General features: G+C 40.5%; 1 protein-coding gene across 1 annotated transcript in view; it reads right to left on the minus strand.

The window, feature by feature from the left end:
- The window catches only part of WIPF3 (WAS/WASL interacting protein family, member 3), an 83,899-nt gene that overhangs the window by 11,319 nt on the left and 59,420 nt on the right, over window positions 1-13,160 (minus strand). Inside the window, exon 8 of the mRNA XM_011972287.1 lies at window positions 4,911-4,987. Coding sequence (XP_011827677.1) covers window positions 4,911-4,987 — 77 coding nt within the window. The remainder of the gene's footprint in view (window positions 1-4,910; window positions 4,988-13,160) is intronic.

Here is a 13,160-nt window from a genome sequence, read left to right on the forward strand (position 1 = left end):
CCTTCTTGCCAACTTTAGGTTTGGTTTGTTCTTCTTTTTCTAGTTCTTTACATTGTAAAATTAGGTTGCTGATTTGATAACTGTCTTGTTTTTTAATGTAACAATTTATAGCTATAAATCTCCCTCTTAGCGCTGCTTTCAGTGTTCCATAAATTTTGGTGTGTTGTATGTTCATTTTAATTAATCTCCAGGTGTTTTATAGTTTCCTTTCTGATTTATTCCTTGTTCCATTGGTTGTTTAAGAGTGTAGTGTTTAATTTCTACAAATTGCTGTATTTTCCAGTTTTACTTGTGTTCTAGATTTATAATTTTATTCCACTGTGTTAGGAAAGATATTTTGTCTGATATCTATCTTTTGTTTTTGTTTTTTAAGATGGAGTTTCACTCTTGTTGCCCAGGCTAGAGTGCAATGGCACAGTCTCAGCTCACTGCAACCTCTGCCTCCTGGGTTCAAGCAATTCTCCCGCCTCAGCCTCCCAAGTAGCTGGGACTACAGGTGCCCGCCACCATGCCCAGGTATTTTTTGTATTTTAGTAGAGACAGGGTTTCACCATGTTGGCCAGGCTGATCTGGTACTCCTGACCTCAGGTGATCCACCCCGCTAGGCCTCTCAAAGTGCTGGGATTACAGGCATGAGCCACCGTGCCTGGCCTGATATCTATCTTTTAAAATCATTTAAGACACTTAATTTGTGACCTAACAAATGATCTCTCCTGGCAAATGTCTCAGGTGCATTTAAGAAGAATGTATATACTGCTGTGTTGGGTAGAGTGTACTGTATATGTCTGTTATATACAGCTTTTTTGTGTTCTCTATTTCTTTCCTTATCTTCTGTCTGGTTGTTTCACCCATTATTGGGAGTAGAATATTTGATTCTTCAACTATTATTATAGGTCTATTTCTCACTTTATTTCTGTCAGTTTTGTTTCATGCATTTTGATGGTCTGTTATTAGGTGAACTAATATCTGTAATTGTTATGTCTTCTTGCTCTGTTGAACCTTGTATTAACATATAATGTCCTTTCTGTTTCTTGTAAACTTTTTCATTTAATATCTATTTTGCCTGATGTTAGTAGATCCACCCCTGCTCTCTTTTGATCACAGTAGGAATATATCTTTCCATCCTTTCACTTTCAACCTATGTGTTTTATAGCTAAACTGAGTCTCTTGTAAACAGCATACTGCTAGATCAGATTTTTAAAAATGCATTCTGCCAATCTCTATCTTTTGATTGGAAAGTTTAATCCATTTACATTTGAAGCAATTACTGACAAGGAGGGATTTACTCTGTCATTTTGCTACTTGTTTTCTATATAGTTTTTTTGTACCTCATACTCTTTCTTTTCTGTTTAGTTGACTTTTTTTGTAGTGAAATGTTTAAATTTGTTTCTCATTTCCTCTTGTATATATTCTATAGCTATTTTCTGTGTTGTTACCATGGTGTCTTAGTCTTTTCAGGCTGCTATAACACTGAGTAATTTATGAAAACAGTAGAAATTTATTTCTTAAATTTGTAGAGGCTGGGAAGTCCAAGATCAAGGCACCAGCAGATATGGTGTCTTGTGAGGGCTCGCTGTCTGCTTCATACATGGTGCCTTCAAACTACAACTTCACATGGTGAAAGGGATGAACAAGCTCCCTTAAGCCTATTTTATAAGGGCACCAATCTCATTCACGAGGGCTCTGCCCTGATGATTTATCATCTCCCCAAAGGCCCAACCTTTTAATACTATCACATTAGGGTTTAGGTTTTGGCGTATGAATTTTGAGGGACACAAACTTTCAGGCCATAGCCCATAGGAATTACACTTAACATCCTAAAGTTATAACACTATAATTTGATTTTATAGTAGCTTAGATTCAATAACATACAAAATATCTGCTTCTTTACAGCTCCGTCACCACTCCTTTTAGTTGTTGATGTGAACAAATTACATCTTTATATATTGTGTGCCCCAAAACATAAATTAATAAGTCTTTTAAATACACTAGTCTCTTAAATTATGTATAACCCTAAATATATAGTTACAAACCAAAGTTACAATAACACTAGCTTTTAAACTAAAAAATTTAAAAATGTTTTATCTTTAAATCATGTAGAAAACAAAAAAGTATAGTTACAAACTGTTGTTACAATAATATTAGCTTTTATACTTGGCCATATAGTTATCTTTAGTGAGGTCATTGTTTCTTCCTACAGCTTCAAGTTACTGTCTCATGTCCTTTCATTTGAGCCTTTAGGACTCCCTTGTGTATTCTTGCAAGGCAGGTCTAGTGGTAACAAACTCCCTCAGCTTTTGTTTATCTGTGAATATCTTAATTTCTCCCTCACTTTTTAAGAATGGTTTTGCGAGATACAAAATTATTGCTTGACAGTTTTTTTCTTTTAGCATTTGGACTATATGGGCTCACTACTTTCTGGCCTTCAAAGTTCAGATGATAAATTTACTGACAGTCTTACTGAGGATCCCTTGTATGTGAGGAGTCACTTCTCTCTTGCTGCTTTCAAGATTTTCTCTTTGCCTTTTGAAAATTTGATTATGGTGTTTCTTTGGTGTGGCTTTTTAGTTCATCTTACTTTACTGAGCATCTTGGATGTTTATATTCATGCCTTTCAACAGATTTGGGGAGTTTTGATCTATTATTTCTTCAGAGAGTCTTTTTTACCCTTTCACTTTCCTTTCTCCTTCTAGAACTCCCACAATAAGCGTGTTAGTCTGCTTGATGGTCTCCTGCAGGTCTCTTAGGCTTTGTTCACTTTTAATTCTTTTTCCTTTATGTTCTTCTGACTCAATAATTTCAGTTGTCCTATCTTCAAGTTTGTTGATTCTTTCATCTGCCTGCTCAAGTCTGCCTTTTACTCCCTCTAGTAAACTTTTCATTTCATTTGTTGTATTTTTCAGCTCTAGAATTTTTTTTCCTCTTTATTGATACTTCCATTTTGTTCATACATCATTTTCTTTACTTTATCCACATTTTCCTTTAGTTCTTTGAGCATCTTTAAGACAGTTGTTTTAAAGTCTTTGTCTAGTAGATCTCCCCTCAGGTCTTTTTTAAGAGCAGTCTCTATTGATGTATTTTTTTTTTCCTTTGAATGGGCCATACTCTCCTGTTTCTTTGTATGATGTGATTTTTGTTGTTGTTGAAAACTCTACATTTTAATCTAATAATGTAGTAACTCTAGATATCAATTCTCTCTCTCCCCCAGGGTTTGCTGGTTTTTCTTATTGTTTTTGTTCGTTTTATTTTTTTGATTGTTGTAGGCTGTCTCTGTGCTAAGAATCAGCCTGAGGTGTAATCTTAAGGTCTTCTTGGTCTTTTCTGAGCTTGTGCCTTTCCTTGGGCATATGTGGTCACTTTCTAATTTTCATCATATATGTAGTAGCCTTTGAATGTTCATCTTTAATGTTTGGCTCCCAAATGGGAAAAAGAAGAGAAAGGACAGGAGGAACAAAATGGTCACCAGCCCTTGAAATCCCCAGGAGGCCACTTCAGCCAGAGGGAAAGGGATTTACAACAATAAGAGGAGGTACAACAATAAGAGGAGGTGCAACAATGGCTGCCCATCTCTTTATTTGTACCTCTGTGATCAGAAGCAGCAATAAGCAATCAGAGAACAGATTCCCCAGTATCTGGAGGACAGGGGTTTTTTTGTGCCCACCTTGGCTCCGCAAGCTGTGTGCAAGCGGCTCCAGGAACACGTGCCCAGTTGCCTGCCATGGGCTGGGGGGTGGAGGATGAGTAGTTACTATTGTACTAAGAGCACAATTTACTGTCCAAGCTTTCACCTGGAAGTTGCAAGCCTTTAATGAATCCTAGAGTTCCAAAATACATGAGACAAATTACATCAGACAGATTCTGCCAATGCAATTGTTGTCCACAGATTCCTGGTGCTTTCTCCTCTGCCATCTTCTCAGAATGCTCTCTACCTGTTAACAATATTGTGTATATTCTTCCTGTCTTTTTTCCTATGTATATATACTTCTTCCTTAACTACAATCATATGCACAGTTTTGAACCTGTGATTATCTGAGAATCGTTACTGCAATCCTTACATCATCTGTGGTTAGAAAAGGGTAATACTTATCTGCTAGAGGATGTACTTTTTCCTCTGAGGAACTCATCCTAGCTTCCAGGAACCTAGCCTCTTCCTTCTCAGGTCACTTTCCTTGATGTTCCACACAGCTGCAGAATTGCCTGGTTTAACTGCAAGTGACTCTGTAGTCTGTCACATATGATTCGGAAATGGGGAGACTATTGTTCGACTGAATACATGTTTTCAAAGAAACAAAGGACTTTTAAAGATGTGCAGGGAGACGTCGTGTCCAGGTTAGGAAATATTTCTGTTTAAGATGCCCTGGGTGAGACTAAAGGTGTTTCTTCAAGGACTGTCTTATCACAAAAGCAGCTGTCTGGCTTCCCTTCTAGTTCTGTTCATTTCTTGTAGGTACTAGTACTTGAATTGTGACTAAATTTGGCCAAAATCAATTATAACATTGGTGGGGGAAAAAAAACTCCAAGTGTGCTAAAAGAAACCATGTATTCTATAGATGAGAGAGAATGCTGAATTATATTTTATACATGTTATTCAGTTTTTCTCACAGGCCATCATAACCGAGGAAGAATGAGAAGTGATTGGCATGATTGTTGTAGAATGTCAGAGTTGCTAAACTTGCTTCTGTATGTAGTGGTGATTCCAGGGAAGCCCTGCCTTTTGTCACACTTCAGACTTTGAAATGGTGAGTGTTTCATTCTAGCTTGGAACAAAGGTCCACCATATGGCTTTCCCTGAGGAAAAGGAGTCTGAGGAAAAATATAAAACTGTTAAGGAGAAAGCATACCCTTACCATTTCTGTGCCCCCTAAGGATAATTCCTGGTTTTACATTCAGAGACATAAGTCTTCTGTTACCTGAGAATTTCTGCCTTTGATGTCATCAGAGCTCTGCCCGACTGCCTCTGCTTGGAGCCAGGGACCAGGTGTCCGGCCTGAAGGAAAAAAGAACAATCTCATTATCTATTGGCCCAGGGACTGGGTGTGCATGCTTCACAGAGAAACTTTCTCTAAACCAGCACCTAAAGCAGTGAAACCTTCAGGATCCTGGCCCTAGACTGTTTCCACCACTACCATCTTCTACGTCAAAGACAATGGATGCAGAAGAGTCATGTCTAATACACTGAGAAGAGAACAAATTATTAAGGCCCATCATCTAAATGCATGTTAGAACTTCTTTACCAAAATATACCATCTCCAGGGATGCTCATCCATTATCCACAATGTGCCCAGCAATACTAGGGCTGGATAAAAAAGTAAAAGGTGAGTAACTGCTGACATAAAATCAGGCCTCCCATCCATGAGGATCCAAATCATTCTCTCAAGTGTATTGTGCTTAAGTATTACACAAGTTACATATGAATATATTCTTATAGTTAAGAATTCAAATAGTAAAGAAGATAATGGAAAAAAACCCCCAAAGTTCCTCTTCTCTTCTTGTTCCTCCCCCAGTCCCAATTTTCTATCCCAGAGTCACCATGGCTAAAATCTTGGTGCTTATCTCTTCAATTTTTATTTCTTTTTGGTATTTCCATACATACATCTGTATATATACAGATACATGTTTTGGTTGGTCTACCCAAGTTTAAATCCCCATTCCTAGGTGTTCCAGAACTCTCCCTTCAATTGGTTACTCCAAATGGTGTTTCCTCTGCTGCACTGGTAGGACACCTATCTATTCTGTTTCTGTCATGAACTAGGCATTAAATAATCATGTCCCAAAGTCTCCAGGACAATCCAGATTGCTGTGCTATTTAAAAAGCAACCTGAAAAGCATGAATGTTCATTATAGATTATTTATAACAGTGAACAATTAATGACCTGTGTTCAACACAGGATTTTAGGTAATGTAGGGTTCAGTATTACATGATGGAGTACTAAGCACCTGTTTTTTTATTATCTTATTTTTCATTTTATTTTATTTTTGAGACAAGGTCTCCCTCTGTCTCCCAGGATGAAATGCAGTGATATGATCATGACTCACTGCAGCCTCAACCTTCCGGACTCAAGTGATCCTTCCACCTCAGCCTCCTGTGTAGTTGGGATCACAGGTGTGCATCACCACACTCAGCTAACTTTTAAAATTTTTTGTAGAGACAAGGTCTCACTATGTTTCCCAGGCTGGTCTCAAACTTCTGGACTCGAGTGATCATCCCGCCTTTGCCTCCTAAAGTTCTGGGATTACAGGCACGAGCTACTGCACCCTGCAGGAAACTGAATATTTACAAAGACTCATTTTGGAGAAATGAATTTGTGTAAATAGAATGGTAACTATTTTAAAAATTCATTGAGAAATACACAATAATATTCTGAAATGTTTCCTTCTAAGTGGTAGAATCATCATTTAAAAAAAAAACCTCTCTCTTTTTTTTTTTTGAGACAGTCTTGCCACAGGCTGGAGTGCAGTGGTGCTATCTCAACTCACTGCAACCTCCGCCTCCCAGGTTCAAGCAATTCTGATTCCTCAGCCTCCTGAGTAGCTAGGACTACAGGCACTTGCCACCATGCCTGGCTAATTTTTTAAATATTTTTAGTAAAGACAAGGTTTCGCCATGCTTGCCAGGCTTGTCTCGTACTCCTGGGCTCAAGTGATCCTCCCACCTTGGCCTCCGAAAGTGCTGAGATTATAGGCATGAACCACCATGCCTGGTCAAAAAACTCTCTTAAAAAACATTTTTTCAACTTTTCTACAACATATATAATACATGTCATTATAAAAACCTTTTAAGGTAAGGTACAATTTTTTAAATTGGACTATCATGATGAAGGGTCTCTAAAACTTGTAACACATTAATCAAATGGGCACTGTAATTTTCATTAAAACTTTTTAAATTAATGAGTGCACTTGTTCTAGAATAAAGATATTTTAGAGTAAAATATATAGTAACTGCTAGATTTTTAGCTAGTTTATTAACTGAACAAAAAGTAAAAAAATAAAAATAAAAAAAGAAGAAAACACTAATATACAGCCCTTTGTCTAATTCCATAAGAGAGGGTAGACTTGGAAATGATTGTTCTTAGATTTAAGAAATTCCCGTCCACTACAGAAAGACCTTCTAGGCCAGGGGTCTGCAATCTTGGCTTTATTGACATTTGGGCTATATAATTCTCTGTTGTGGGGGTGGTCCTGTGTATTGTAGGATGTTTAACAGCATCCCCAGTCTCTATGCACTAGACACCAGTAGCACACCCTAGCCCCCTGCTCATGGCCACTTGTAACAACCCAAAAATGACTCCAGACATTGCCAAATGTCTCCTGGGAGGCAAAATTTCCCCTGTTTGGGAACCACTGGGCATAAAATAGGCTTCAACATAGGTTAGCAATTCCCACTGGTTTTCTTTCTTTTCTTTTTTTTTTTGAGACAGGGTCTTGCTCGGGAGTGCAGTAGCATGATCTCAGCTTACTGCAACCTCTGCCTCCCAGGCTCAAGCAACCCTGTCACCTCAGCCTCCTGAGTAGCTGGGACTACAGGTGCATACCACCACACCTGGCTAATTTTTTATATTTTTGGTAGTAAAAAATGGGGTTTCAAATAGAAAAATAGAAACATGTAAATAGAAACATGGGGTTTTGCCATGTTGGCCAGGATAGTCTTAAACTCCTGAGCTCAAGCGATCCGCCCACCTCAGCCTTCCAAAGCGTTCAGATTATAGGCATGAGCCATCGCACCTGGCTCTTCCCACTGGTTTTCATAAATATGACAAGAAACAATATCAGAGGGGTTAAAGGGGAATCAGTTTCTCCCTAAAACAAAAAGGCAAACTCTATCTTGTAAAAAACAAACAAACAAACAAACAAATCACTGCTGCTAGAAGTGAGTAACTGGGACTTAGTCAGGGTTTGTCAGAGTGCTTTTAGTCCAAATATTCCCTTAAAGGGATTTTCCCTTATGAGATGCCACTAGAATCTCAGAATTCAAAAGCAGAGTCATTCTGCTGAAGTACTCCTTCACATGGGCTCCCTTCCCACAGAAGGGCTTTGCAGATTCACCAGATCAGGGGTTTTCACACTTGGGATACTGTAACTCATCAGGAGAAATATCGTTTACTTCTCTCCTCAATCTCAAGCACCTACTGCACTTAAGAGCAGGTTCAGTGGACACTGCTTCTGTCTCGTGTCCACAGATGGTTCCTCTTCCCTCCCATTCATAACCACCCAGAATAACCACCAGCCCTGGGCTGCAATTCCTGCAAGCCAGGGAGGGGGCTTTGAAGCAGACCTAACTGTCAGCTCTGGGCCAACACCGTCTGACTAAGCTATGGGCTGCCCTGGCATCAGAGTGGAGAGGCAGTGCAACGTGGTGCAAGGAGTGCTGGACCCCGAGGCAGAAAACCTGGACTCTAGCCCCAGCTTTGCCACCAGCTATAAACAGGAGCAGACCACTTTACTTCTGCCTTGGCTTCTCTAGCTATACAGGAAGGAGTTGGGCTGGCTGACCTCAAAGGGCCTTTCTTGTTCTTACATTGGAGGCTTCTCATGATCTCTAAGTGAAGGAAATGACAAGTGTGATTGGAAATGATCATTCTAGTATCTTCTAGGTTTACACCTTAGAGACTGCGTATCTGGCCTTTCCTCTCATCCCCCACTGTTGCTATCATCGTTCTGGCTGGTATGAGAGCCTCCATCACTCCTTCCTCAACCTCCTCTCCTCATAGAGAACTGAGCCCCCTCAGTCTCTGAGAGAGGTCACCCTACGTACCAGCAGACCTCACTTCCTGTCCACAGGTGCTCGGGCCAGAGGTGAGCTAATCATATTCTCTCTCCCGACAACTTGCAATTTAAAAATTAGATTTCAAGATCGTTAAGAGCAATGTACATGTATTATAAAAACTTGAACTAATTAGTAAAGAAAATGGAAATCACCCGACATTTCACCATTGAGTGCTAACCACTTTTAATATTTTGGTGTACAGGCTGGGCGCAGTGGCTCACACCTGTAATCCCAGCACTTTGGGAGGCTGAGGCAGGCAGATCACTTGAGGCCAGGAGTTGGAAACCAGCCTGACCAATGTGGCGAAACCCTAAAATACAAAAGTTAGCTGGGCATGGTGGTGCATGCCTGTAGTCCCAGCTACTCAAGAGGCTGAGGCAGGAGAATTGCTTGAACCTGGGAACCGGAGGCTGCATCGAGACAAGATCACACCATTGTACTCCAGCCAGGGCAACAGAGTGAGATCTAATCTCTAAATAAATGAATAAGTAAATAAATAAAATATTTTGGTGTGCATATTTCTAGTCTCTTCTCTCTTCTATTTGATCTTCTTCCTTTCTACACAGATATACAAATTTATTTATTTTTAACAAAATGTAGATTTTATTTTATATACTTTTTTGTATACATTTTTTGGTACTGTTTTTATGTAACAAGGTGTTTTTACGTAAAAAGGTAAACATTTTCCCATGTCACTAAATATTTGATAGCACCATTTTTTAATGGTTACATAGCGTTCCATTGTATGGCTCTGCCTGCATTTATTTAACCCCAATACTGGAGATGTGTGCTATTTCCAAATTTTTTATTATGTAAATGGTTCACCAATGCATATATAAGTGAACGTTTTAATTTATTAATTCAACAAATACGTAAGGAGTGTCTGTGTGCCTCACTTTATTCTGAGAGCTGGAAATAAGCCAGTGAATAAAAACTGCTGCAGTCACTGCCATTCAGGGCCTTACACTGTACTGTGGAGGCAGACAAGTAACAGGTAAATAATCTCTGGAGGTGATAAATGCTTTGAAGACAATTAAAAAACAGTGTAAAGAGAATAAAAAGTGATAGGGCAGGAAGAGCTTCTATCTTATACAGGGTAGTCAGGGGAGACCTCTCTGATAAGTTACTGCCATGGATTGAATTGTGTTTCTCCAAAATTCATATGTGGAAGCCCTAGCCCCAGTGTGATGGTATTTGGAGGTGTGGCTTTTGGCAGGTCATTAGGTGTAAGTGAGGTCATGAGGATGCGACCATCATGATGGGATTAGTGCCCTTATAAAATAGGACACCAGGAAGCTTGTGTGGCACCAAGTGTGCACACAGTGAGAAAGTAGCCCTCTGCAAACCAGGAGGAGAGCCCTCCCCAGAAACTAAATTGACATGCACCTTGATCTTGGACTTCTCAGCCTCCAGAACCATGAGAAAATAAACTTCTGTTGTTTGTGCCACCCAGTCTACAGTATTTTGTTATGGCAGCCTGAGCTAAGACAGGTACCATTTGATCAAAGATCAAGAGAAAGTAGGGAGACAGTCATGTGGATATTTGGAGAAACTATACCAAAAAGTACATAAAATAAAATCTAAATTTTGTAAAAAATAGTTTGTATATTTATGTAGAACAGAAGTTGATCAAATAAAGAGAGAAAAGACCAGAAATATGTACACCAATGTATTAAAAGTGGTTATCGTCACTCAGAATCAGATATCAGAAGGAACAGCAAATGCAGAGCCCAGGAGCAAAAATGTGCTTGGAATGTTCTGGCAGGTGTTGTTAGAGCACAATGAGGTAGGAGGAGAGTGGTGAAAGGGGAGGGAGGCAGTTCACGTAGGTCTTATGAGCTATGATAGGAATTTCCAATTGACTTGAGGCGAGATGGGGATTCCCTGGAGGATTCTGAGCAGAGGGTAGTGACTGGACTTGGGCTGTAGACAAATCACGTGGGCTACAGTGTGAAGCAGTGGAGCCTGTTAGCAGGTTCCAGCAACAATTCGGGTGAGGAATAACAGTGGCTTAGGGCAGAATGGGAGTGGCAGAGGAGGTGAGAGTGATCAGATTCTGGATGCATTTCAAGGACAGACACCCGAGTTCGCTGGTAAGTTGGATGCAGGAGTAGAAGAGAGAAGTCAAAGACAACTCTGAAGTGTGTGGTGTAACAAAAAACTGAGAAGGAGTCAGTGTGCAACGGAAGGAGAAACGAGACAGCTGTCATAAAATCTAAATGAAGAAGTGTTTCAGAAAGAGGGAGTGACGGGCTGAGGCTAGAGCCCCTGACACTGTAGTTGGCAACATGGAGATCCACTGGTGGCCTTGGTAAGAGCGCTTACCATGGTGCAGAGGGGAGAAAGCCTGGGAGGACTTGGCTCCAGAGAGAACAGGGGGCGGGGAAGTGGAGACAATGTTGGCTAAGAGAAGAGCAGAAAAAATGGTTCAGGGACCAGAGTAAGTCCAGGGAGATACTCTGTAGACATTACAGCACATTCATGGGTCGCCTTCCACCATGACTGGAAGCTCCTGGAGGCTTCCCAAGAAGCAAATGCTGGCATTGTGCTTTCTGTACAGCCTGCAGAACTGTGAGCCAATTAAACCTCTTTTCTTATAAATTACCCAGTTTACCCACTTTTAAGTATTTCTTTATAACAATGTGAGAACAAACTCACACAAGGTTCATCCATGTTGCAGCAATGTATCAGTGCTTCCATCCTATTTCTTGTTGAATCATATTGAATGGCCACACCACATTTTGCTCCTGTGTCCATCAGTTATTTCCACCTTTTAGCTATTGTGCATAGTGCTGCTATGAATATTTATGTACAAGTTCTTGTTTGAACACTAGTTTTAAATTCTTTGTAGCCTATACCCGGGAGTGGAACTGATGGCTCATAATGGTAATTGTATGTTTCACTTATTGAGGAACCTAATGCATTTTAAAAACATTAGGAAAAATAAAACAAAACTAGGCTGGGCGCAGTGGCTTACACCTGTAACCCAACACTTTGGGAGGCCGAGGCAGGAGGATCACTTGAGGTCAGGAGTTCAAGACCAGCCTGGCCAACAGGATGAAACCCTATCTGTACTAAAAATACAAAAATTAGCCGGGTGTGGTAGTGCATGTGCTACTTGGGAGACTGAGACAGGAGAATCACTTGAGCCCAGGAGGCAGAGGTTGCAGTGAGCTAAGATTGCGCCACTGCACTCCAGCCTGGGTGACAGAGTAAGACTGTCTCAAAAAAATGAAACAAAACAAAACACACACACACACACACACAACAAAAAACTAAACAAAGCCATTCAGTCAATGGAAGAAAACAGCAAACACTTGCAGAGTGGAGACAGTGATGATGGCTAGTGGAAGAGCTAAGCATGTGTGCTCACGTGTGTGTGTCAGAGAGACAGCAAACAAGCAGGCAGGGACAGAGAGCACACAGGCGACCACAGTGCACGAGAACACACTCATCTGATGGAAACAACACTGTGTCCCAGACCACAAAGAACTCATCTTGGGGAGCCAGGTCAACAGTGAGCAAGAAGAAAACTGGTAAGGAGAAATGTAATCAGACAGGCATACGCCAGATCTGATTCACACTAATATAATTATCAAGGTTCTGCATTAGGGCTCACAGGGATGACAGGAACATGCATATTTAATTTCGCTGGGAGGCTGGTGGAGTACTTCGTGTCCACTGATGCCGCATCAATCTAAAACAGTATCTTAATTTTGAAATTGCACTTGCCCTTTCAAGTCTATGCAATGTCAGTTCATTTAATAGGCTTTTTAAAAACCTGCTCCTTTGTAAACATCAGGAGATTATTTTTGGTGCACAGACTGCCAACTGCACCCTCCTGGCAAGCTGTGTGCGGTGAGGGGGTGTAGCTTTTCTTCTCTTCTTGAGGGTGCCAGTGAGCACCATGGGCATAAAATGCAGCTAGCTGTAGATTAGAACTGACTGAATCTGAAGGTTGAGGGCCCCCACAGCACATTACTGAGAAAGACTGAAGAGCAGAAAGAGGTTTTTAGGAATCTGTTTTCTGGAATGTTTTAGGGCAGATCAGCAAAACATGACCAGCAGACCAAATCCAGCCCACACCTGTTTTTGCAAATAAAGTTTTATTGGAACACAGCCATGCCCATTCATTTATGTATTGTTTGTGGCTACTGATTGATTTAATAATCAGCAGAATTGAGTAGTTACAATCGAGACCTGCATTACTTCAAATATGTATTCTCTGGTCCTTTACAGCAAATGTTTGCTGACCTCTGGTTTAGGGTATAGGTTACAATTAAAAAGCCTTCAGGGCCAAGTGGGTGTAAGGGAAAGCTGTGGGGCTTATGGCATGAACGTGGCCAGTCAGCAAACCCTACCTCAGGGGAAGGAAAGGAGCCTGAATGAGCCAGTA

This window comes from Mandrillus leucophaeus, unplaced genomic scaffold (genome assembly GCF_000951045.1).
Source record: "Mandrillus leucophaeus isolate KB7577 unplaced genomic scaffold, Mleu.le_1.0 Scaffold128, whole genome shotgun sequence".
Lineage (NCBI taxonomy): Eukaryota > Metazoa > Chordata > Mammalia > Primates > Cercopithecidae > Mandrillus > Mandrillus leucophaeus.